Source organism: Lemur catta, chromosome 1 (genome assembly GCF_020740605.2).
Source record: "Lemur catta isolate mLemCat1 chromosome 1, mLemCat1.pri, whole genome shotgun sequence".
Lineage (NCBI taxonomy): Eukaryota > Metazoa > Chordata > Mammalia > Primates > Lemuridae > Lemur > Lemur catta.
Window position 1 is genome coordinate 158,667,012 of NC_059128.1, and position 27,006 is coordinate 158,694,017.

At 36.0% G+C, this 27,006-nt stretch overlaps 1 protein-coding gene across 1 annotated transcript in view; it reads left to right on the forward strand.

The window, feature by feature from the left end:
• Positions 1-27,006, forward strand: part of ZNF385D (zinc finger protein 385D) — a 288,653-nt gene that overhangs the window by 186,871 nt on the left and 74,776 nt on the right. Inside the window, exon 4 of the mRNA XM_045555815.1 lies at positions 16,475-16,637. Within this exon, the coding sequence (XP_045411771.1) occupies positions 16,475-16,637 (163 nt within the window). The remainder of the gene's footprint in view (positions 1-16,474; positions 16,638-27,006) is intronic.

A 27,006-nucleotide genomic window follows, 5' to 3' on the forward strand; every position in this document is an offset into this window, starting at 1 on the left:
CAATAGAGTGAGACTCTGTCTCAAAAAAAAAAAAAAAAATTTAGTCTTTGCTCAAGTCACTAAAATTTGTCTTCTCCAATTTGACCCTCACAAAGTAAAGAATAATCTTTCCTGTAATAATTTTTCAAAGGAAGAAACTGAGTTTCGAGAATAAGTAACTTACCCAAGGTCACACAGACCATAGATGAGAACTATTTAGATGAGAACTATTGCAAGATAATAGTCTTCATTTTATTCACTTGAAAATACTGAAAACTGAATGAATGTTTTCCAAAGCGACTTAAGATCTATTCATAAAATTCATGTAAGATTGAAAAAAATAATCACAAGATCATCTTTGTATCTACTGAAAATAAAAACATGGGGGCAATTATTTTTTAAGCTTTCTAAATGTGTGTTGAGAAAGCACAACTGAGAGAAATGAAGCATAAGAAACCTGTAGATTTGAAGAGTTCTTGAAATAAAAGTAGTGCTTATTTTTGACATGCATTATATTAAGATCTTAGAGAGTTGTAATCAATAATTTGCAGGTCTCCTTAGGAAGTAGTGGGATCTTTTGATTTATTTTGTCACAGTCAAATAGGGTATCAGAAACCAAAATTCCATTATACTGTGGCAAGAAGACATTACCTGGCTTTCCTACAATGATGAGAGCACTCTACAGCCATGTTCTCCCTCTGCTTTCAGGTGGAGCATTTGGGAAACTGTTCATGCCAACCATAACATGAAAATACTGACCTTGTAAGAATTGAGCAAAATGACATGGAAAAATTGATTTGAGTTTTTCCAGATATGATGTCCAGCACATCTCCTAGCTGTTACTTTACTCCAAGCTATCCAAAGAAATACACAAAGAGGCCCAAAGTTGTGTTCTTGTTTTTCTTAAAGCCATAGAACTTGTAGATTTTCAGAGTACTTTGATGCTTCATTTAGATAAGGGTTAGCTAAAATTCAATGTCACAGACTTTATTGTTCCTATGTGTTCATGTATTCACTTTTCTTTACCTTGGCTGGTACCTCTCTGTTTATCTAGATTTAGCGCATAATGGTAGGTGGATATATTTGTTAGTTTCAAGTAACTCTGGCTTCCCTACAAATGGATCAAAAGATTCATAATGGCTCTAACAAACAAGATGTTTAAATTTTGCTCATGTAATATCCAAAATAAGTGTTCTTGATCCATTGGCTCATCTCTTCCAATTGGTAATTCAGGGATGCAGACCTTCTCATCTTGTGGTTTTAACATCTGTAATGTGTAACTTCTGAGGCTTCCATACTTACTTGTATCAAGCAAGCTGGAAAGTGGCTCCTATAGCCGCTGAACTATAAAAGAGTGTAGTCTGGCTGTGTGCCAAGGAAGAAGAGATGACTTTCTTCTATATGCCCTTGGCATATAGGAGTCCAAACTAGCTAGAATATTCCAATTTTTTTCATGTTTAATTTCTGGGGTAAAAGAAGAAAGTAGGAAATATATTCTATCAGAAAGGTACTTCTTTTTGATTTTCTCTCTCCTTTCTGGATCTATTTTTCATTTTTCAGAATATTTGCATTGAAGACAGAAATATTTGAAAAAATCTTCATAGTGTGATAAGCTTTGGAGACAGGAAGACTTGGTTTCCAATCTTGCCTCTGTGGCTAACTCCTTGCGGACTTTGGACAAGTTACCTAAACATTGTGAACCTCAGTTTTCTCATCTTTGAAATGGGCATAATACAATCTAATTTTATGGGAAACTATGAATTTTACATAAAGTACCTTCAATGATACATAAAATATATTAGTTGACAAATATTTAGAAGCTATTTTTAGTACATTTTTATGTTCTTTGGTCATCTTCTGAAAATCCATGGGAAGGATTTACATTATTTATGTTATTATGTTAACACTAAGCTGCTGTGACAAATAGACCCTAAACTACAGAGGGTTAGAGAACATAGAAGTTTATTTTTCTTTTGCTTGTCTTTCTGCTGTGAGAACTCTGGCTGTCAGATGGTTCTGTTCTATGAGGTTTTGGTGGTTTTCAAATCATGGCCATTACAGACATTAGGGAAATTGGAGAACAGAAGAAAGCCAATCTTAAACTACTAATCTATGGAGGAAAGCCTAATGTTAATGATATCTCTGTGGATAATTAAGATTTGAATGTTATTTAGTCTTTAGCAATTTATTTTTAAAGTAACTAAGGTATCATTCTACTCAGTAATCTGATGATAACCTTTTCTATAACTTTTGTATTTTAGGGATATAAAATACAATGAAATACATTTCATTTCATATTGGAAGTGAAATGATTTATGTTGGGTGTATGAATAAAGTTAGGGGCCTGGTTGGGCGCCGTACCTTCATGTTTATAGCTTGTTGCTGTCTGTACCAACGTGCATTACCTCTCCCTTACAGTGGCAACCATCATGAGGATGTAAACCAAGGAAATTTTGGTCAAATGGAGAAATGTTGAATATATGTTAACAAGTAAATACAGTAGTGTATGCAACAGTATAAACAGTGTGATCTAATTTTTATATAATAATATATAATCATTCAACAAATATATATTAAGTGCCTGCTAGGTACCTAATCATAGAAGGAAATCTCTGAAATTCTGAAAGAATTAGCACTAGATGACTAGTTTATAGGTAATTTTACATTGCTTCTTTTCATTATTTGAACTTTTAAAATTTTGTATACCGTGGATTTTGTGAAAAAGAATGAAAGTATTTAAAATAACTTAATGTATTAAAAATATTAACTCATCTTTGTGCTTTTCCAAATGCTAGAATCAAATGCAGGTCATTTCCATATACTCATTTAAAATAAGGAATTACATATTAGCAGAACTAATAACATGATAGTGCTCAGTTCAGAACCATAGTGTCACATAGGCAAAGTTTGCTTCTGGAGACCACTCCAATTAACACTCCATAACCGGTATTCAGATCCTTCATTTATTTCAGACCTCCCAAAATCCATTGTTCCAATGAATGAACTAGCATTAAATTGTGTTGCAAAATCTAATGGATATTTCTATGCTCCCCTTTTACCTGATATAGTAGCAGTAGCCAACAGTGACAAGCATTCTCTTCCAAAAGCTCTCTCTCTCAGCTTCCATGCTAACAGATTCTTTAGGTTTTTATCTCATCTCCATGGCTGCATCTTCTTCATCTCCTTTCCTTGCTCTACTTTTGCAACAAACTTTCTATATATTGGAATGTCCCAGGGTAGAAACATTTGTTGAATACATAAATATTTCCATGAACAGATATATAAGCAAATAAATAAATCTAGCCTTCAACCCAAAGGAGTGACACTAGTAGTAGTTCAACTTCAGGAAATGGGCGGGCAGTGAGAGAGGAACCTGTGGAGCCCTTTCGCCTGGAAGTTTGTTTTCAGGGCCAGCCCTGAAAAGGTGAAAACACAACTATAAATAAAGAACTTGAAAGAACAGAGGCTTTACAATTCCTTATTGAAAACTAAATTTTGGAATAATTTTACAAACTTCATGCTTGATTTTTTTTTTTACTTTCCATGCAGCTTGAATCTCTGAATCATTCTTGAAGTTCTTTTGTTGTTTTAACACATTAAATTAGCTCATTACAGCTGAATATGTAGTGGAAAATAGCATCTGTTTACACTGTAATAATATAAAAATTACTTACCAGTAACAGAATAAGCAGCAATTTGCAAAAGCTAATCATATTTGTGCACTTGTCTGCAAAAAGTAAATTGTTAATATATGCCCAAGGGGGAAAATCACTTGCTGGTTTAAGCAGTAGAAGCAGTGAGTGGTATTAACAAGCATCACTTAAACAATTCCTGCATTTAAGGTTGGAATGTCCCAACTTGTCATAAAATATAGATATTTATTAATTTTGTTAACTTACTTTGATCCTGGTAAATTCAGAGATTCAGATATTATCCCAGAAAATTAGATGATCTATAAATTTCTTAATATTTGCAAAGTCAAATTTTTAATAATTTTTATTTAGAGAAAACTTTCTTTTTTACTTTGTTCAGTGCTAATCACAAATACCATTCGAAAAACACATTTCAAATGCAAATGTCTGTTTTGACATTTTTGCCCCAAAGCATTGAATATACCTTTTATAGCTCAATTTAGAAATTGAAAATTAACATTTGAAACTATTAAAAAATGTAGACCAGAATCTTAGTTTTAGTAATCTCACTGATTTGAAGTTTGTTGTTTGTTTCTTCACATTTAGAAGCCAGAGGGTGCTTAAATTTTATAATTATTAAGAGTTTTAAATGTCATATTTATAAATTTTTTAAAAATGATTTATAAAATAGACCATTTCGTCTTTGGTCATAATAGGGAAAAATGGCATATTTGAAAGTAAGATCAGGTGGTGTTTTGTTTTGTTTTGTTTTGTTTTCCCCTGTATTTATCAAGGGGAGAGAAAGAATTCTATCTGAAGTTAATTTTTAGATTTCCTTTTTCTGGGTATCAGGATAAAACCTATTCAACCAACGCAGTCCTACTTCAGACATGTTAATAACATTCATTAAGACACTGTTCTCTTTTACATTTAGCCACCCCTTGATTAACACCCTCATCCCGCCTTTCTGCCTTTGACCTGCCCTTTGTAAAGTTTCCGTAAATGCTAATTCCATCCACTACAATTTTAACTCAGAGAGAACAACCTTACTGCCAGGTTTGGAGGACACCTCATTGTAGCCTTCTTTAGTTGGACTTTGCCAATACCTGTTTTGCTGTTCTAGCAATAGAACTTTCATTGTTATGAATTTAGTCTCTAGAGACCAAATGCTGAGCTATGGGTATTCTGTAGCAAAGAGAAATGGGTTCTTTCTTTCTAGTTAACTTTAGTGTGACGATGAAAAGAGGATGATTCACTCTGTGGCTGAAACTTGAAGCACTTAAACCCTTTAAGAAAAGACTTGTTTTAAAGCTAAGTGATGAAGTGTACTTCAGTTCAATGAAGAATTTGGAAATCTGTTATCCCATACACTGTCAGTTGGAGTTTAAGTTCATTGATTCAAATGATGCCGCTGATAAAGGATTGTGTTTTAGTGGCTAAAAAGGAAAATATCTTTTTCGTTTTTCAAATAGCATTTCCCAGTGGCTTCAATTACCATCTGTTGCTGATTAATTCCACAATTTAGCTACAGCATAAACTTCATTTCTAATCTTCAGACCACATAGCTACAGAGCCCACGTTTTACTTAGGTGTTCTAAAAGCTCCTCAAACTTAACATATCCCAACCCAACTCATGCTCTTCCCTCACCCTTCTGGACTTCTTTGAATATCAACCATTCTAGGAAATAAAATCTCATCATGCATTTACAAGAGGCAGAAACCTACCAACCATCTTTGAGACCACCATTCAAAATTCACCATCAATTCTTGAAATTTTTAACTTGCATATTAATCAAATGTTTGTACTCTTCCTTCTACACTTTCACTGTCATCAGATTCTTAGGTGTGACCATCTCTTATATGTACCACTGTAAGAATAATCTAGCTCTCTATTCCTTCCCCACTTTTGTCCTCCTCCTCCCATCCAGACTCCTTGCTCCTGCCAGAGTGATCTCATAAAAAATGCAAACATGTTTATATTTACTTTTTCTAAAAACCTTTGTGTAGCCTTCCAGGTGAACAGATAGTTAAGAGCATGAACTTTTACCAAATCTACAGGGCTCTCTGTGAAAGAGATGACTTGTGCCCCCATCTCCTGTTTCATATTCCTAGTGATACTTCCTGATGCCTGAAGGCCTCACACTTGGGGATATAAACAAAATATTATAGTTTTCCATATTTTGTTTAGCACATCAGCATTAGTTTATTGGAGCCAGTATTGAGAAATTTAAGTAGACACTCAGAGTGATGCTCATAATAGTATCTAAAACATGGGCCTGAGATACACTGTGAGTGAAATTACATGAATCGATGACCACAGAAGTCAATAATAATTCCTTAGTAATGTGCCTAATCTCTATGCACTATTTAGTCTTAGTACTTAGGTTCTCTGCAAGGTGAGCTCCTCTAAAGTCACATAATAGGGTTATTCTTCATTGTTCACTCCCTTTCAGGTTGAGAAGAGGGGCTACAAGTGTGGTCTCTGGATTTAGACAAATGTTAGTACAAGCCTTATTCTGCCCTTGCTGTACAGTTGACCTGCTCCAGTTCTTGGAGTCTCGATCTTCTTATCTGTAAAATTCTCATGACAGTTGTAATTCCCTGATAAGTCTTTATAAGGAATAAGTGAGAATATTTATATCAACCGTTTAGCAACCTGACGCACTGGAACGTTCCGTAAATGCCTTGTACAAACACCCACTGTGTACAGGAACAGCAGGGTCTCCTTAAAGTGTTTTTGACACACTGAACTCTTTGTCCAGGCATCACCCAGGTAAAGAAGTCTTCTGGCCAAAATTCCACCAAGGACAACTAAATACTACTGAGAGATAGGGTGCTGTTAGCACCTATTTGTGGGGGTTTTCGCTAAACACTGAAACTCTTTGGAATAGAACTCTTCCTTGCTGACACAACTCACACTATGGTCATTCAGGAAACACAAACAGGTTTTTTTATGCAATAGGAAGAAATTTTGGCATAAAAAGAAATCAGGCATGTATACATGTCCAGATACTCAAGCTTCTAGAGTCATTGCCACTGTCTCTTCCCACCTCATCCTCCCTCCAAGAGTTAATCTGAGACTAAAAATCATTTTTTTCTGCAACTGTGGTAATATACAGGTTAAAACAAAAACAATGTTTTCTATGGCCCAGCAAATATTTTTCTCAGTCTAGGAGGATAGCATTATTTGAGAAATTGCCTGATTTTTCCAGATTTTGCCAATAAAATATCTCGCTTCATATCTCTTTGGTAACAGGGGTGTCCTGAGGTACAGTCAAGTTGCCCACACTTTTCTTATTTAAAAACATTTTCATTTTATTTTTTTTCCCTAAACTCAGACTTTTCATAAAAGTACAGTTTATTCACAATTTTCCTCCATTTCCAAAGTTTCAACCCAGGCACCGAATTGATTTATACAGAGGAATGTTGGTTTTCCTTTATTTTGGCCCCAAAGGGGTATTTATTCTCATTATGAGACCCCTATTCTATCCCAAAAAGCCTTAGATACTTTGACATAATTTATCTCATTGAATTGGGTGAAGGCTTTGCCAATTCTTCTAATGGCTGGTGTCTTCTCCTCCCAATTTTCTAGGTATTCTTTATGTAGCTGGGAAATTAACTCCTTTGCAATAGGAGTTACAGTTTTTCTTTTTCTTTTCATCTCTTTTCTTTTCTTTTCTTTTCTTGTCTTTTCTTTTCTTTTCAGTTTTTGGTTTTTTGTTTGTTTGTTTGTTTGTTTTGTATGTCTTGCAAAATGTTGCTTTGCCTGTGGTATTTTTTTTGTAATGAAGATTTGTAAATGTAACTTAATTTTTCAATCTAACTTGTTCTCCATTCTAACTCTAACTCCCCAATGAAATAGCATCTGACCCACAGTAATTATTCAATGACTCAATCACTTGTGAATGAATGAACAGCTAAAGGAATTAAATAGGGGTGGACTCCACCTATAAGAAGTCAGGTTATTGAGGTTATCTGTGGTCTTGTTCTTCATCTGTTTTCAGTAACCAAAGTGCTTCAGAGAACTATTACGGTGTTTAACACTGACAAAACATCTAGCTCAAATATAAACCATTATTTTGTGAACCCAATGGATCTCAATATTTGCACATTTTAGAGGTGATCTTTGGGACAAGGTCATAACAGGAACAATCAGAACTATTCTCAGATTTATGAATTAGAGAATAGAAATTCTGCACAACTATAGAGGGAAGTTTGTCTTTGATTTATTAAGTAGGCAATTTAATAGTATTTTTCGCTAAGGTGCTCTTCTTCAGCAGATGCAGAGTATATGTTATGTGGATTTGTAGGGAGGAAAGTGGGTTATTGATGACATAACTATCTGTATCTTTTAGCGCATAAAATATCCCATTTTGAAAGTTTAAAAATGGTGTTAATCGAGAAGTAGCATTTCTCGAATACTGAAAATTTTTATGTGCATATTTAAAAGAATTTGGTCTTTTAGATAACCCTTAAAATGCAGAGTCATCACTGGAATTATTCATTGCATTCCCCAGATTTAAAAATAACTTGTTAGTTATTCCTTAAAATGTTTAAAAAGTGAAACAATCTCCATGTTATTCCTTTGCTACATCCCATGCAAAAAGAGCTCCCATAAATAGCACAATTTGTGGTTGATGATAAGCTTTGTCCCAGAGAAAAAATAATAGTTTGTGTTTGTGCCAGATGCTTTTCCAGAATTAAGTGCCATAAAAATCCCCTGAAGTGTGTTCAACAGATAAGGCAAAGTGCCAAAGAATGGCAGAGAATTAAGTTGAACCCTGTTCACATACAAAATCCATTGAGACATCATATGCATATTTCCATTTTAAAATCAAAATGTGAAATTAATTCAACATGCATTTAATAGGCAACTGTTTAGAGATGGATAGTAGATACTAGGGACAGAATAGTGAGTAATATCAGGGCTTCCTCTGTCTGTTACGGGATTCACTCTCTGTCAGGAGAAATGAACATTTCAGCCTTTCTTATGGCAGTGGACTACATGGAGCAGGTGCCATGTCGGCATCTACCATGGAACTACAGGTGTTCCAGACAGAGGGATCTAATCATACAAGGGCTCAAAAAAGATTTCTTCTTGTGATATTTTCCTTACAAAAATAAAAAGGATGGAAGTTATTGCTCATTTTCCTATACCGCAAGTGGTTGTTTTTTTAGAGAGCAGACATTGTGACTGGGGTTGGGGGTGACGCATTGGCTGGAGGAAGAAGGTGGGGATTAGTTAAAGGAAACATATATGTCATGCCAGAAAATAAAACAAGTTTTTCTCTGTGAATAAAACAAGTTGTGGTCACCTATGACAACTTGACCCTTAGACATAATTAGATTCAACATTTCTAATTCTTCCCCCTACAGTATGTGACAGTCACACACTGAGCAAAAGTGTTAAGCTATGGGCATTTCATACACTGGTTGAGTAGTTAGAAGGGATTTCATACACTGGTTGAGTAGTTAGAAAAAGTGGGTTCCCCTGATTTTTCTCAATTCTGTACAAACGTGAAGTTTTTGTGATTCCATTACTAGAGTTAAAACTCATTTACTCTTTGACCACCTTGTTGATTAAAAAAAATAAAAATAAAAAAACACAACTCATTTGAAGTCTCTGGCTTACAAAAAATTCCAAAAAAAACTGAGCAAGTTTAGCCAGGGTCTATTTTCCTTTTGGTTACGTTAGACCTAGTGTGTCAGCTTCCCAGGCCCACCTTTTTCCTGAGTCCCTCAATCAAGACTCCACCATTAGAGTTCGAGGAGGCAGCTGTTTGGAGTCCAGATATACAAAAGCAGTAGTTTCTTCATAAGAGAAACCAGGCAAAAACTCTCAAATTAGCTTTTCTCACTACATAAGTACTCTCTACATTATCGTTCACATTGGATACTTGAAAACATTAAATACTTAAATGTTGAGGAATCATGAAACTTATGGATGAATTGAGAAGCTTTGAAAAGATAAGTGAGCCCATCTAGACTATTTCTTAACAACCATATAAGTATTTTGTGATAAAGTATTTTCTTTGCTTATAAGAGTTAGAGTTACCTAATGTATCTAAGAATGTGTGACATGTCTCTCTTCCTTTTCTTTATATTTATTTAGAATTTTTTTCCCCCAGTGAGTAGTGGTAGTATATGAAAATCACTATACTCATATGGTATTATGTTTTTTGTCTTTTTCTATTCCTGTAGCTGTTACTGTTCATTTCTCTATGGAAAAGTACAGAAGACAGGAATACACTTAAAGTAAAGCATCAATCACTTGAGCTAAGAAAGAGTATCCTTAATTGAATCATGTGTTTCACTTTGGGAAATAATGCTAGTGAATTCTCATTTTTATTCATAATCGTCTGCTTACATGATAACTGTAAAATAACAAGTTAAAATAAATTAATAAATATTCTATATGTGACATGTAATTAAGGAATAAAAATTCTATATCATGTCTTTTTCCCCATTTGATAAGAGACTTTGTATTCACAGCAGTAAAGAAAATTGATAACAATGAACTCTTCTATCTTTAAATTTCTTCTTAAATATTTTGTTAAATGAAGTAGCAAAGAAGGCCCTCTCTTGGCTTACCAGGGTAGTTTTTGTCTAACAGCTAGGGAGCCTCCCTCAGTTAAACAACTGTAAGTACATAAAGATAGAACCTGTACGTGGCTGACCCTAAATTAGTTCAATGCAAATAAAACAGTGGAGTAGATACTTCTTCATTGCAGTGAGATTTTAAGAGTTATGACACTGGGCTTGATTTGTGCTTATTGTTGTTACTATTACTTTTATAGAGCGGGGGAGTTCCTCCAGCCCCTGAAAATTGGTTCATAATGAAGCATTAGATACAGAAGTAAAAGTAAAGGGGTCAGAGCTTGTGCTGCAACAATAATGACCATGGAGAGAAAAGGTAAAATCTGGGGAAAAAAATAAAATCACAAGGACTTTGAAAGCACTTATATGTGGTTTTAGAATTATAAGGATGTTTCCAAAATTAATTTACTGTTTGAGTTTGTCCCTTTTGGATAGAAGTTCCCCAATTACATAAGTATCTGAGTTATTTTTGACTTTTTAAACTGAAATTTTAATTAATTAATTAATTTTTTGTTTTACTTTGTTGCCCAGGGCAGGCATGAGGGCAGTGCATGATCATGGCTCACTGTAATCTCAAACTCCTGGGCTCAAGTGATCCTTCTGCCTCAGCTTCCCAAGCAGCTGAGACTACAGGTGCACCCCACCACACCTGGCAGATTTTTTCTACTTTTTGTAGAGATGGAGTCTTGCTTTTGCTGAGGCTGGTCTTGAAGTCCTGAGCTCAAGGGATCCTCCTGCCTCAGCCTCCCAGAGTGCTATTATTACAGGTGTGAGGTACCTCACCCAGCCTTTTGACTTGTTTTTAAGGAAAGAATCTTTTGATAATTTTTCTTGGGTGATACAGATTACTCACATGTAAATGTTCAATCTTCAAATGATTATACAGTAATCTTAAAAACCCTGGACTTCAGCAGGAAGTGCCAAAAGAAGTGGCTACTTGGAGAGAAAATGCACTTAAAGATGAGGGGTTCTACAACTTTAGTATGTATCCGAATCACCTGGAGAACTTGTAAATCACCCATTTCTGAGTCGCACTCCTATAATTTTTGATTCAGTAGGTCCAGAACAGAGATTAGAATTTGCATTTCTAACAATCCCCCAAATTAAGATGTTAATACTGCTGCTCTGGGGACCAGACTTTGAGAACCAGTGCTTTGCATGAATGTTAAATGAAGCTGAGAGTGGACAATAAAGGAGCCAACATAGAATAAGGACTTGACAATCTTCTGTTGAACTGATGTATATAAAAACAATATTCAAATTACTCAAAAAGTCCCTGACCAATTAGAATGCATACTGGTCTTCACCCATATGGCTACATCCAGGCACACTGCTTTACTATTAGGCTTGAGCAGGTGTGTGTAACATAAAAAAATAAAACTGTACAAATATAAATCAAAATTTTAAACTTTTTCTTGGAATTATAGTTTTAATATTTCTGAAGATATAAATCTGAAGTAAGTGATTTAGAGTTCAGGACACCATATCATGTTTTATTGGCTAATTTTTCTTCATCTTTAAAACAATAATCTAAGCTAAAATTTAAGAAATAGCATAACTTTCTTCCAAAAAGAAATGGAAAGAAAATAAGAATTCCCTTGGATCAAGTGTTCATTCTTATCCCCAAGGAAGATGGCAACTTCCTTTAATAACGACTCTTTTCCTCTTTCTGGTGTTACATTTTAATATTGTAGGAAGGGAAAAAATAATCTTTCTTAGTTCTTAGTTCTTAATTGGGATGGATTCCCTTAACAAAAGACAGATTAAGAAGAAGAAAACAAACAGAAGTTTATTTACATGTATGCCCCATGTATACATGGGAGATGACCCAGATAAATGAATATTTCTCAATAGTAGACTCAGAGGTAGCTTTGACTTCAGGCTTGAATAACATCTTTGCCGAAACAAAGGAAAAAGAGAAATTTCCATTATAGATGTATTTTTTTTAAAAAAAGTAATTTCTCTGTTTTGAGAGTTTCTCTTATGTCTGCTGTTTCCCAAAATAATTAGCTCAAAATAATCCTTATGCCAATGAGGCATATTTGGGGTGACATATTCTGGTCTCCTACCATCATATTTTGTGTTGGTATGTCCTGAAATCCATCAATATGTTAATGTTTATTTTATTTTAATAAAATTTTGATATGTGATAAAATTACATGATATCACAAACTAGCAAAAACCACCTTATCCTTTTTAAAACCACATATTCATGAAAATTAATTGTGGTAACCAGATATGTATGGTTACAATAAATTTCATAGTTTTTAAAAAACATATTAAGACATGTTTTATAAAAGAGGTATAGAGTAAAAGTATACAAGGTATTGGTACTAATCTGAAAAAATAATACCTGAATATTAAATTCCCAGTGAATTTTACAGAATAATAGTAATTTATAATGAAGCCTCTTAACTTGTGCAAGTACAATATGTGTGTTTGTGTGTTTCAAAATGACAAAACCCCATTTTCAAATGTTTGCCATGTAAGAATTATTTTTATCTGCTATAATATCAGTTGCATTTAAGCTGGAAGCCATTTTGAAATATTGAAGATAAAATGTGAAGATTGAAAAGTCTGACTGACTACTGATGACTAGAATGTGGTGATTACATCTAAAATGCAAAATGCAGGCGTTCTGTCCTACGGGAATGTTTGTGTCCATATCTTTAATGTCAGCACTTGCCTCTGAGATGACATTTATTAGGTTTCATGGTGTCATGTGCTATTTCAGGATTGGTATAATGATTTTTATTACATAGTTCCCTAATATTCCACTTCTTTAAAAGTGTTAAAAGAGAATTTCAGACAAATTAAATTTAAAGAGTTTAACTGAGCAAAGAGTTACTTGAGAATCACATAGTCCCTGGAACCAGGACAGGTTCAATGAGACTCTTGGGCTGCCATGTGGCTGGATAACATTTATAAACAGAGAAAGGGAAGTGATATACAGAAAGTGGAAGTGAGGTACAAGGATAGCCCAATTGGTTAAAGCTCCAAGTTTGCCTTATTTAAACCTGGTTTGAACAGTTGGCTGACTGTGATTGACTAGACTTGGGATGCTGTGATTGGCTGAAACTTGGCTACAGGCTACAAGAGTAGGTTACAGTCTATTTATACATCAAGTTAGGTTATAGTTTACTATGTGTGGAGAATCATTTAGACCAAATTTACAATATGTACAAAGGCAGCTTTAGGCCAAACTTAATTCAATTATAACAAAAGTAGGTTGTTAAAGATCAATTTGTATTATTTACTCACCTCTGTGTGTACCATGATCACCTGATTCTGATTTAGTTTTAAAATACAAAATTCTGAAATGTGGTGTAATAAAGTAGTATACTTACTTATTTAACCTCAAAATTATTCCGGTGAAAAATAATTATTTGCTTATGTCTTGATGGTTCCTAGGTGTCTTAGAATTACTTGACTCAGAGACTGGCTAATAAGTGATAGGAAATGACCCCAGAGGGATTATGCTAGTGTGTGGTGTAATCATCCTCTACCTCTCTGGCCAAAGGAGAAGGAGAAGAGGCCCAAAGAGACATCTCTGGCCAACTGTTGCTTTTTAAAAATCTCTCAGCAGCATTCTCACTTAGGTTGAAGCTTTTTCTATAGTCACAGAAAGCTAAGATGTGGATGAATAATCTACCCAATCCAATCTATGTGTCTATCTATATCTATCAAGTGGCCTAAAGGGGTAATAAGAACTGGCTAGGTTTTCTCCCTTCATGCAAGGAATACACCTTTATATATCACACCTGAATCAAGGTAGACCTAGAGTTATGGGCTCAATATATATAGATTAGAAAATTTATAGTAGGCTAACCCAAGAGCAGTCCAATGAATTCTACAAACATGTAATAAAAGTCAATGATGAAGAAAATTTTAAATATCTAGAGGGGTTATCTGTCTATGTTAGGTTTCCAACTTTTATGGCCAACCTCTACACCCAACACACACACATACACACACACACACACTGCACAATCACAGTCACACTGCTCCCATCACCCCACTGTACTTCATTCCTCCTAAATTCTACATGTCTTGGTTTCTCTGTATCACTTTGGACTTTCACGTCATTTCATTTTGTTTTTCATATTGGGGAAGGCTTAGTTGTCTTTTAAAAAAATCAGATAATTTATAATTAAAATAATTGTCAAGATACTTTGGGACTATCACTCAATGAATGAGTGAGTATGCATTTTATTTTGATTTGAATTTTAAGGTATTAGGTGACTCAATGGGGAGCCCACCAACTATTGGTCATTTTGTTACCTCCTTCACCCTACAACTCCCTGAGCCATTTCACTTGCAGCAGAGCATTGGTTTAGTTGTACCTGTGCAGAGATTTTTGTTTGTTTGTTTTTGTATGTTTGTTTGTTTTTTTGTTTTTTTGGTGTAAGTACTCTCTTAACTTGTGGGGTTCTTTTAGGGTAAGTTTCTTAATTTCAAAAATAGTGACATTCCCTTGGTCCTGTAATATGTTAAAACAAAAAGTCTTGTCTAATTTAGAGTACCACTGAGAACGTAGATTTCCTAACAACCTACAAAATGTATATTGTGGACATATAACTAGAGATACCACAATTAATCTAAACCTGATCTTTTAATATATATTGTTTATAAAATATTCACTTGTATGACCAAAGGAAAGGGTGCTGGCAGAGAGAAGAGAGGAATTCTGTTTTAAGGGAAGCTATGTAGCCAGATGCCTAAAGAAAACGACCAACTATCTTGTGGATTTAATTGAAAATAGCATGTTACTCCCAAAAGTTATGGCCAAAGGACTTGATGTATTAAAAAGTAGAATTATGCAGGAAAAAAGAGACACAACTCTATCATCAAAGTGGCATTCTCTAGAATCAGATCAATCCAGTCTATCACTGATTCCTCAATTAACTATAGCATGTCTTAACTCCATATTTTGGCTCACAGTATGTCTTGATGTTATGTGTTGTTGGAAAACTTGTAACTGATGCATGAGTGTGCTCTCTGTTCAAACTGTTTCTAATATATAATTTCCTTGTCCAGTGTGCTTTCAATAAGGGTACCTAGTTCTTTGAGAATATTTTGTCAGAATGATGCAAATAAAGATGTGGACTATTAATTTACTTATTAAAAAATATTATCCTGCAACACCACCCTACTTATAACAGTTGCTATAATGAAGAGGACAATGTGATTTTTATTTTTCTGACAAAATGGAATCTTTAGCTTAAATAAGCAATGGGAAGGAATGGGTAATCTAACAGGAATAGTCCTCCACTGAGATTCCTTTTTGTGGGGGGATATGTTTACAGGTTTTGACCTGGAAAACCTGATATAAGAAGCTCCCTGTCCACTCCTCACCCCACCCTCCAGCTGCAAAGGCTTTTTTCCTCCAATAAATAAATATTAATGCACAGACATTTCTTTAAATATGATTTTTTGTCTTAATGTGTCTTGCCATGCCCCCTTTCCCAAAAAATAATATTAGAGTAATAAAACTTGGGAAAATGTATATCCATCCTTAAAAAAAAAATCTCAAAGCACAGGCAAAAGAATTGCACTGGCCCCATTAGATAATCAAACACACTGGAGCCTCCTAACAATGGGCCAGGGCATGAAAGATCCATGTGCTGAAAGAAGGACACTACCGTCAATGTCTCAGACTACCTTCTGTAAGAAGCAAAGAGAATGAATCAGAAAATTGCCCAGCTTCCATGCACTCCATCTGGGCTTAAGCAGTACATTTGCTTTTGAACTCTCAAGCTTCAATCTCAGTCTCCAGGGTGCCCACTTCCCTTGTTATGTGTGAACCTTTCCTTGTAGACACCTGTTGGGGACTGTATTAATAAGACATACTGTAGAAAAAGAAAACACATTTTCCAAGCCAAGAAGGTGAGAGCTACCTTTTTCTAGGGCCCTTGTTAATCTTTGGGAGCCCAGCATCTTCTGAGGCACAACAAGGGCAACACAGGTGTAAATTCTTATTTTTTTTCCCCCCACTCCACAGGGAAAATGTTGTTGATGTGTCAGTGTTCAGCTATATTTCTCTTAAGAGAAGCAATAGAATATTTCTTCCTTCTGTCCTAAGGTTTTAGAACTTGATTCCCATTGCTTTCTAGCATCATTCTAAATAGAACCCCACTGTTTGGCCACAGCCAGAATTAGCTTGAATGGTACCTGTTATTGAAAGGGAGTCTGTATTTGCAGTAATACAGAGAATGCCAGTTTAGAAATGAGCCTGATTGCATGGTTCATTTTGTTCTCCTTTGTAGAGCCAGGCTGCGGCCCACTACAAAGGCACGAAACATGCCAAGAAGCTCAAAGCACTGGAAGCCATGAAAAATAAGCAGAAATCTGTAACTTCCAAGGACAGCGCAAAGACTACCTTCACCTCCATCACTACCAATACCATCAATACCAGCTCTGACAAAACAGGTTAAGCGATGATCTTTGTTGTTGTTGTCCTCGTCATTGTTGTTTGGGGGTTCCCTCCCTTGTCTAACCCCATGTCTGTTTACTTATGTATCTGCCACATTAATTCACACTTGAACCATCTTTCTGTAGAATGGTGATTGTTTCCCCTCATTTTTTCCGATACCCTTAAGAGATTTAAGATAATTGCTAGTTATATTCCAGATTTTGCATTCTGAAAGAGTCTTATGGCTGTTTTAGAGGAGCACAATAATCATAAAAGGCATTTGAAGCTGTGTCCACCATAATGCTTTTTGAGAAGTGAACCTTTTCAGTGTGTAGCGTTTGCATCTTGTATGCAGCGCCTTAGCTTACACCTGCATGGCAGATTTGATTTAACTGTGAGTATACAGCGAAGTATGCTAAATGAATCGAGAAAGTCCCAATAAGGGCATTATTACTGACAGGCTTTATTCTCATAAATTCCAAACACCGCATTGTTTTAAGTAGTGGCTGCGTGATTCTGGGCTTGTTATGGCTGGGTAACCTTCCCTCTACATACACAGGTAAGTGTTATTGATACCAATTACTCTTTTTAACAGAGTCTTCACAGTGAAATAATGGCCTCTGAATGGCCCCTTGGGATAGCTTCTGCAAACAGCCAGCTTATTCATGGCAGGGGAAGCCAGTGGGGGTTCCCTAAGCTGGCATTTTAAATATAAGACCTCTGGTCCTCAAATTTCACATAAAAAGAAATCCTATGTGCTTCATGGATGTACCTTTAATAAATCACTTTATAGAACACAAGGGCTGGTACCTGTCAATTGTTTTCCAGTCCATGCAGATGGCAATGGTGAGGAAATGTTTGTGTCATCTCTGACACGATCTAATGTCTTAACTAGAAAAGAATCTTCTGGCCATGACTGATGAAAATAGAAAATTATAAACAGTGAACAAATAGAACCGATTAAAACAACTTTATTACACATATAGGCTCCTCCAAACATCTGGGATGATGCCTTCACCCATGTAAATCTGTAAGGGATAATGATTTGCTCTCTGAATCCCCATGGCACATTGTGTGTCCTTTACCCAGGTACTGTTAGTAGATGCATCATGCCCCTCTCTCCCTGAGAACCCTGTGTACTCCCCAAGACTGAGTGCATCTGTCATCTTTGTCCCCTGGCACCTGGTCTGTCTGGCATGGTGCAGGTGCTGAGTAAAATGTCTATCTACATTTTCTTTCCCCCCTTTGATTCTCCGATTTATCCAAGTTTGTGCCACCACATACTAAAGGGGAAAAAGGAAGCGCTGTCATATTTACTTCTTTCGTATCCAGAGCAAGAGCTGGATTATGCCACTTTATTAATTTAACTGTAAAACCTTATAGGAAATGCGTTTGTCTTTTCTCTAATAATTGAAGACTCGTTGCTTTATTTGGGGAGGGTGCTCTAGGGGAATGAGTGGTAATGAAGCAGATGAGTATAATTTCTGCTCACAGATATCACGCACAGATGGGGACTCCAAAGCCATACTTGACATAGAGAAATGCAGAAATCTTTCTAATGCAAACAAGGCAATAGGTAGGGAGAACAAAGAGGCGAGTTTCATGTAAAGGTTTAGGATAACATATGTTTTTGCCCCTAATTTTTTCTACTCTTAGACAGTTTTATCAAAAATGGATATTTGGGTTATCTTGACTTCTTTTTAAAATGTAAAAGAAAACTCCTTGTTAAGGGTGTACATTATTTAAAAATATTATGTGCATGGTGAGTAGAGCTGGTAAGTCGGATTTGGAAAGGCTACATATGTGGTCTTTGATATGCAAGAGTATCATGAACACACACCTCCACTCCCCAACTCAGAGACTGGAATGTAAATGGTGGTGATTATCCAGGCTCTGTGCTTTTAGAAATTGAATAGTAACAAATTTTGGATTGGGCTATGGAAGAGAAATCCTCTAAAATAAACATGCCAGAACTTACCTAAGGATGTAAATGTTGTTGAAATGGTGAAACACCCTTCCAAGCTGGATCTAGAAAAAATTCTGGACAGTCAGAAGGGATGGTACAGTCTGTAAAGTTAGTGCAAGTTATCCTAAAGCCAAAGGCAGTAAGCCATGGGTCTCAGGAAGGACACTGCTTTCCTAATTCATGAGGACTTAGAAAAAAACAAGCCATATAGGTTGAGAGACTATCTGAGAGAGCATGCTCACCAGATGTTTTAAGTTGAATTCTGTCTTTAAACTGGAATTTCCACAATCCATCTATGAGAAGTAGCCCAAGAAAGCTCCAGCCATTCTATGGATTCTCACCCCATTTGTACAACAACATAAACAGAAGGCACCAAGAATGATAAATTTGAGTCTTCTTAAAACAATTACTTGTCCTTTTTATTACTGCCTGCTTTTACATATATGTTAGGAGTATAACCCTAAAAACAAAATAAGTGTCTGAGCCAGGTGCAATGGCATGTGCTATAGTCCCAGCTATTTGGGATGCTCAGATGACAGGATTGCTTGAGCCCAGGAGTTCAAGTCAAGCATGGGCAACATAGTGAGACACTGTCTAAAAAAAAAAAGGATTCTCTGAGATACTTTCCTAGAATGGTTAAACAGTTAAATACTTGGCAGAAGCAGAGGGAAATAAACCTCTAGAATTAAAGATCATATATTCTTAAAAAATAAAAAAAATTTAACTCTTTTTCTTAATGCACAAGGATGTTTTGTGATTTGTGGACTTATCCATATATAAAAGGTAGTGATGCATTAAATCTCATTTTACTAAATCATTTTAATCTAATTATGTGGAAAAACAAATTCTGCTATATATCTATATATAATTTTTTTAAACCAAATCTAATTGCTTTGAAAAATGCTAAGCATGATATGAGAACCTTCAGAGAGGGTTGGGGCAACAATTGTAAAAAGGGCAAGAAATGCTATAGACTTGAATTGGAAAATTCATTTGGGGGTTTTCTCTAACGTACAAGATATGGAATACTCATAAACAAATTTTCATTGCAAACTTGATAAAAAGATAATTTTTATTGATAATTCCTCTTAAATTCCTAAGTCATATATTAGTTATTAATACAAATAATAGTTTTATTTACTGCTGTGGGGTAGCAAACCTGTCTAAATGACCTATGGAGTAGGCTACTATTCACTAACTTTATGACCTTATTTTATTTTTCCCACTGTTTGTGTCAGTGTGCATGCTGGAGTGGTGTGCTGAAGGTAGAATTCAGTGATCAACCACTGACTGCTCATAGAAAGCCTAGTTCATCTATCTCTGGGCAAGAGGACGTTCCCCAAGCATAATTTTAGTTCTTGTGATCTAATGAGAAGTGTTAGGTTGGTGAATTTACAAAAAAGAAAAATTTACAGGCAAAAGTGACATTTCAACAGGGCCAAGCTAATGAAGCAACCACTGTGTGGACATTGCCCCAGTTCCCTGGCAGAGGGTCATGAATCAACAGGCTCTTAAAATCTTTTAGTGAGGGTGACACATAATATTCCTCTCACTTCTCACTGGCAAGTCTCATGGCCAAGCATGATTACAATGGGGCAGGGAAGATAATTCTCTTCCAGGGCGGGGAAACAGACACTGGTGAACAATAATGCAACATTCTACCATGGCGTCAACTATCTCTGGTGCTTAGATGTCTCCACATTCTCTAGCTCTGTCCTTCTCCTAAGCTCAAACCAGCTTTTCCATGTCCTGCTGCTTACTTCCTTGGGTAGTTTTCCAGCATCCATATTTAAAAAGAAAAAAAAATTGTCCTCATCTTGATCATCATCCCCGACTTTCTCTCCATCCTTTTCTTCCTAGTCTTATTTTTAGTCCTGCATTTCACAGATTCAAAAGCTTCTAGTTGTCTTTGGCTCTTCTATCTCATTCCGTACATCTATTCAGTTAGTGGAATCCACTTCTAACCCATTCCTGGAAAACATCTTTCATACTTTTACACATTGTTACCCCCCCATATCCTGGCCTTGTAGGTTTGTGCCTTGCCTGTATAATTGCCCTAGTCTCCATGCAGGTACAACTGCCTCCACCTTTGTGCTTTGATGATAATATCCTTCATTCTACTCCCCAGTTGTACTACATAGTGCATAGATCACATAATTACCATTTAGAAACCTTCAATGTACCTCCCTGCTAGACCTCATGATCACAACCCACTCTAAACTTCTCTTCTACTTTTCTCCGGCAATATTTTTCACCAAAGGCAAACTGAGCTTTTCCAACTTTGTTTATTATACTGTTCCTCTAAATCTCTCTCTTCAAAGTCTAACTCTCACTTTTCTCTTCTTCCTCCTATCTATGAACTTCTATAAGGATCCATTCCTTTCTAGCTACCATATCATATTCTTGTTAAAATATAGTTTTTGTATGTCTTTATCCTCTACCATTGCTAGATGCCATGCTACTTGAGAGTGCATGCTTGATTAATCATTTTATATAGTTTTTGTTTATAGAGTACTTTTTATACAAAAGATAATAAGGAAACAGTTTTAAAACTTGGACTAATCAGTTTTGTGGGTTTCTTTTTCTTGAGTTGTCAACCTTTAGATGTTGTCCACAGATGGTTCCACAGGAGAATGATGGTTCTCATTAATACAAGGGATTCTTTGATATTGGTCATCAAATTTCAGAGTTGCAAGTTTTAATAAATGGTGTCAAGTCTAATCTCTAAGGGAATTTGTTGTTGTCATCGTTTTGTCTTTTGAGATTCTCTAGTTGCACAAGTAAAAACACTTGGCATTTCTAATGGCCCTTCAGTGACTATCAATCAGGAGTTAATTAGCCTATTGAGTATATGGATTTACTTTAGTCATCTAATTGGCAAGGTCTGAGAACATTTCTCTCTGGTTCAATTACATAATTCTCTTTTTCAAGTCTCAGTGAATTGCAAATATATTCATCAGATAAAGCTACTAAATTACAATTTAAATTTGCACTTTTCACTCTTATGACTCAGTCTTCTTTGTATTCATTTTTCCTTTTTTAATTTTAAAATTGTAATCCAGTGATGTTGTACTCATCAGACTCAAAGGTGCCAAGAGTGAAATGCTTTTGAATCTATTGCTGAGAAAGTCTATGAATGCAAAGGGACACTTATTTGCTGTGGATTAATAATTGACTCTACCTGCTTATTGGAATCCACATGATTTGTTCAGGGACTTAGAGCGATAAAGAGACTTTTCTATTGACAAAAATGATATCTGATGGAAAATGATGACCAGTGACTGAGAACAAACACGTCGGGAAACAAAGCCTCATGGGAAAGTCAGTCCATCCCAAGGCCACCGATCTCAGTTCTTCCTTTTCTTGCACATTGCCTTCCTGGACCAGCTGTTTGCACTAGGCCCAGAGCCAGGCGAAGCTAGTTGCACATATTTTTTTTTCCTTTTTGATTTAGGTAGAAGGAAAATCATGACAATGGTGAACAGATGATAAAGCTGGTAGATGAATAGTTTGGAAGAAAAAAAAAAGACAACCTCAATGCCATTTAGAAAGCAAACAAGTATGAATTAGCTTTTGTTTCTGTTTTCATAAAGAAGGTAGAGACAGTGTGCTTTTCTTAATTAGTCTTCAAAAAATTCAAAATATTCCTAAATATTGAAAATTATAACAAAATACAATCTGGGCTTGACTTCAGAAAGCCATCTATCTCTTATGTATATTATACATATATATATAAAATACATATATTTGGATATATAATATAGTATGGTATATATTATATATATACAAATATTATATACATGTATTTATCTATATGCAAGATATGGTCTTCAGTGCCCTTTCCTGAAATATTCTACTACACCAGGTCTTCACAATCAACAATGTACATTTTTCTAAATAAGAGACACAAATGGTTTTGTGGGTTATGAATCTATAGCTCTGTTGAAGTTTAAGAGGTAATATAAAGTCATTTGAAAAGGGACACATTTCCATCAGCTGTTAGAGATTTGGTGCACTGGTGTACAAATGCCCCTCTTAGCACAGTGGAAATTGTGCTAGCCCCTGGGTCTTTCTTTTCTGATCCATTCTTCCCAAACAAAGCCTCCCTGGGACAATCACTCCCATGATAAAAGACTCCGCATGCATCTTGGTGCAGGATTTGAAGCATCATTGTGAGACCATTTGTGCCTAAAGTGCTTTTTCTTTTCTTAACACTGGCTCATGACATGCTTCAGATTGGTCAAAGAAAGAGATTTTATCAAGTGTTCCCTTCTCAAGATGTGTAATAAATGCCAGCAGAGAGTGCTGGTAGCAGATCTTTAGAGATACTGAAAAAGAGAAGGGAAATTCAGAAGTGGGAAAAAAAGTTAACACTTATTTGAATATTGTGGTTTTAGGATCTTTGTATATGAATCAGTGACGACAAACTGTATATTAGGGGTGACATGGAAATAAAATAAAATATTCTATCCTGTTCTTTTTTGTGCATGAGGAAATCATGATGAATAGCATTTTGCTGGTTCAATTAGGCTGTTAAAAGTTTTGACCTAGATAAGTTACATAAAACTGCTTCTTGAATCACAGAAGAATTTCACAATAAATTCGTCATCTTGACAAGAACATGCTGTCTTCCTCAACATAATGAATGAGTGAGGTTGTAAAGATCTAAACCTCCTAAAGGACCTGTCATCCAGCTTTGTTTGGGTGTCGGTGTATGGTGTGCAAGATAAGAAGGGAATTACGTCTAAATTGATAAGCTAGTACATAAATTTATATTATAGTCTAAAAACAACCTGATTCTTTACCTGTTTGTGTACATGTATATGCTGTAGAGAAGTGGTCCCCAACCATTTTGGCACCAGGGACTGGTTGCATGGAAGACAATTTTTCCATGGATCAGGGGAAGTGGGTTGGGGGCTATGAGGTGAAGCTCGGGCAGTGATGCCAGCTATGTGGAGTGGCTGTAAATACAGAGGAAGCTTTTGTTCTTCGCTCCTCGGCTGCCTGCCACTCACCCCCTGCTGTGCAGCCCTGTGGCCTGGTTCCTAAGTTTCACAGAAGACAATTTTTCCCCAGGTTGGGGGGGAACTAGGGGAAGAGGGGAGAGGCAGAGCCTGTATGGCTGGTTCCTAACAGGCCACTGACCAGTACTGGTCCACAGCCTGGGGGTTGGGGACTGCAGCTGTAGAGCAGGGAAAGCTTTCCCTCTACACTCTGAGCGTTCGCTAATTGAATCTATGAAATAAGCTAATGGCAGGTCATTAATAGGAGAAAAGATATACAAATTTATTACCTGCACAGGACATCACATGAAAAAAGTGAGATCTAGATGCTTATATACCCTCTTCATAGGGAAGGGTAGAGCAGAGATGTGGGTAACTTAGGGCAGAGCAAATGATTTGGGGGGAAGAGGAATAGACCCCCAGAAGAATAGGTGATAACCTGTGACAAAGTCTGACTGGGTATGGCATCAATTTCCAGTCCTTTCTCCTGTGATAAGAGTTAATCTGCCCTGGTTGATGAGATTCCTAGACAGGGGCTTGGTGACAGTTAAGTTCCTTTTGGAGGATCTGTCCCTAGGCAGGTAAGAGGAGTTCAGGGAGAGCCTCTCCCTGCATTTGCTGCTCCTCAGTGGCCTTCAGTGTGAAGTAATCATCATACCAAAGTGGGATATTTGGGAGCAGCATTTCCTGAACTCCTTGAAGGCATATGCACATCTCTGTATGTGTGTATGTTGTGTGTGTGTGACTGTCTTTCTTAACCAGAGATTTCAAAGCTATAAAATAAATAATAAGCTGAACACCTAACCAGTATTTATGATATAACAGGCATCTGGATAAAATTTAAAAATTAAATGAAAACTCTCCATGGTTTTTTCTACAGATGCAACACTTCTGGAAAAATCTGTGTTTATGGGGTGTTTGGGTGTGTTCATGGAGGGTTTTTCCCCCTATTTTATGCCATTCTTAGGGATTGAGTAGATAAAAGCTTATATAATGAAATATTTCCACTGCAAAATAATGATCCTTAAAGTTGGAAATCTTAAATATAACAAAAGAGTTGAATAACAATAAAATATGACAGAAATGTCAAATGATCACCTGTAGAAACATGGACAATTAGAAAAATTTGTCTCCAATGTGGAAAAGAGAAGGGGTTGATCTTTATTAGTAACAGACATAAAATATGAAACAAAACATATTTAGACATTTCTTGCAGTCCGGAGACATAAAGCTTGTACTGAGTTCTTAGTAAAAACAAAACCCAAACTAATAGAGAGATTTGAATTAAGAATTACACTATGGCTGGGCACGGTGGCTCACACCTGTAATTCTAGCACTCTGGGAGGCTGAGGTGGGCGGATCCTTTGAGCTCAGGAGTTCGAGACCAGCCTGAGCAAGAGCGAAACCCCGTCTCTACTAAAAATAGAAAGAAATTAGCTGGACAACTAAAAATATATAGTAAAAATTAGCCGGGCATGGTGGCGCATGCCTGTAGTCCCAGTTACACAGGAGGCTGAAGCAGGAGGATCACTTGAGCCCATGAGTTTGAGGTTGCTGTGAGCTAGGCTGATGCCACCACACTCTAGCCTGGGCAACAGAGTGAGACTCTGTCTCAAAAAAAAAAAAAAAAAAAGAATTACACTTGCAATTATCTTCTATGAATTCCAAACTCCTGAACGTAAGGTCAGAATGCTTTGGTGATCTAACCCTTGCCTATCATTTCTGCCAGTCCTCCACATTTCTTCTCAACTCAGGTATAACAAAAATCACTTGAGGATTCAAAGCAAGGTGTATACGTTGTTTTGCCTGAAACAATCCTTTGTTATACCTTACCCTAACCCATGCATAACATACTGATGCACGGAAGAATGCACATGCTGTGTGCCAATTCATATGTGGCTGGGTGCACAGAAACATGTACAGATCCTCTCATGCTTTTATCTGGCTGATTCCTATTTCCAAGTTTCTGTGTAAACTTGGTCTTAGCACCTATTGAAATGGTATATATTCCCACTTTTCAACCCCATGAAATTTTTAGCTTCTTGATGGAGCATATACCTTAGTTCTATACATCTTTATTCTAGCACCTAGCACAGCTTTACATTAAAAATAATAAATAGTATTGTATTATTTTATTTTTCTTTTCAGGAGTGCCAATAATTCCTTTAGTAGTAAAAACAAACACATTCCAAAATATATAGGTAACAATTTGAATGCATATAGTCCATAAGTTTTACTAATTGAACTTTATTGCATTTCACTACTTTATGATACAAATCAAAGGTATTAACCAGTACAACTCAGAGTTTGAATGTGCAACCATTGGGCTGAGCATTTCCCAGAGACAGTGTAAAATTAAGTTGCTATTTTAATTATCATAATTGCATTCAGATTCATCATTAAATTACTGTGCTACTTCAGTTTCTAATGAGAGTGAAGAACATTTTTAAAAGCTCTATTGAGTCAGACTGACGGTATCCAACTTTAAGTTATAACATTGGTATCGGGTTAAATTTGAGGGCAGAAAGCCTACTAACTCCATGAGTAGAGTCTACGTCATTCTTCCAGTGCACAGCCAGTCTGTGGTCTGCTTTGCTTTTGCTGTGACTGAGTTTGGGGGCAACCTTGACAATATTTTACACTTGTATGAAAATCAAATCAGTCACCCTCCAACTAACATTTGGTACCTGGCCAAAATCCAGGGTAAAGGCAGAATGTGTAGCAGTAATGATACTGTCCCATTTGGACCTGATTTTATTTTTTGCCCAACCTTCTGTTTCCCTACCAGTTTGCTAGTTGAATTAAGTAAAACCAGAAAAAAATAATAATAATGGTTTTCTTTCTTCTATGTCTATGCCTATGACATAGAAGACTTTGTGGAAGAGAAAAACTTTCCTACCCTTCATTGAAATAGTCAAAGATTCGATAGTTTGACTCATGAACTTTAGGATATTAATTTGCCCCTTTATCTATCCATTCATTCATTCCCACTCTTCTACAAATATTTTTACAATATATAAGATACTGCATCAATGAAAACTAAAATGCAGAATAGGAGTTCTACCCTCAAGGTATCTTCAGTCCGGTTGGGAAAACAAGAATTTACGTAAAATATAATCCAGGTTAGGAAATGATTTGTTGGGAGGAAATAGCAGATTTAGTGCCATGAAAGTCTAGAGCAACTAAAATGACCCTTTCCTATGAGGGAGGTGGAGGGAACACAGGTATTGTTAACCAGCATGTGTTAAGCTTAATGTCAAGGGTATGTAATCCCTAAAATAACTCCTTTGATGAAATGTTTCATCTAGTCAACATTTAATGAGTACTCAGTATTTGCTAGTCATTAGATGTAGCACCTGTCCTTGTAGGGGCCAAGGGGAAAGTTCCCTGAAAAATCAACTCACAAAATGCAGATTA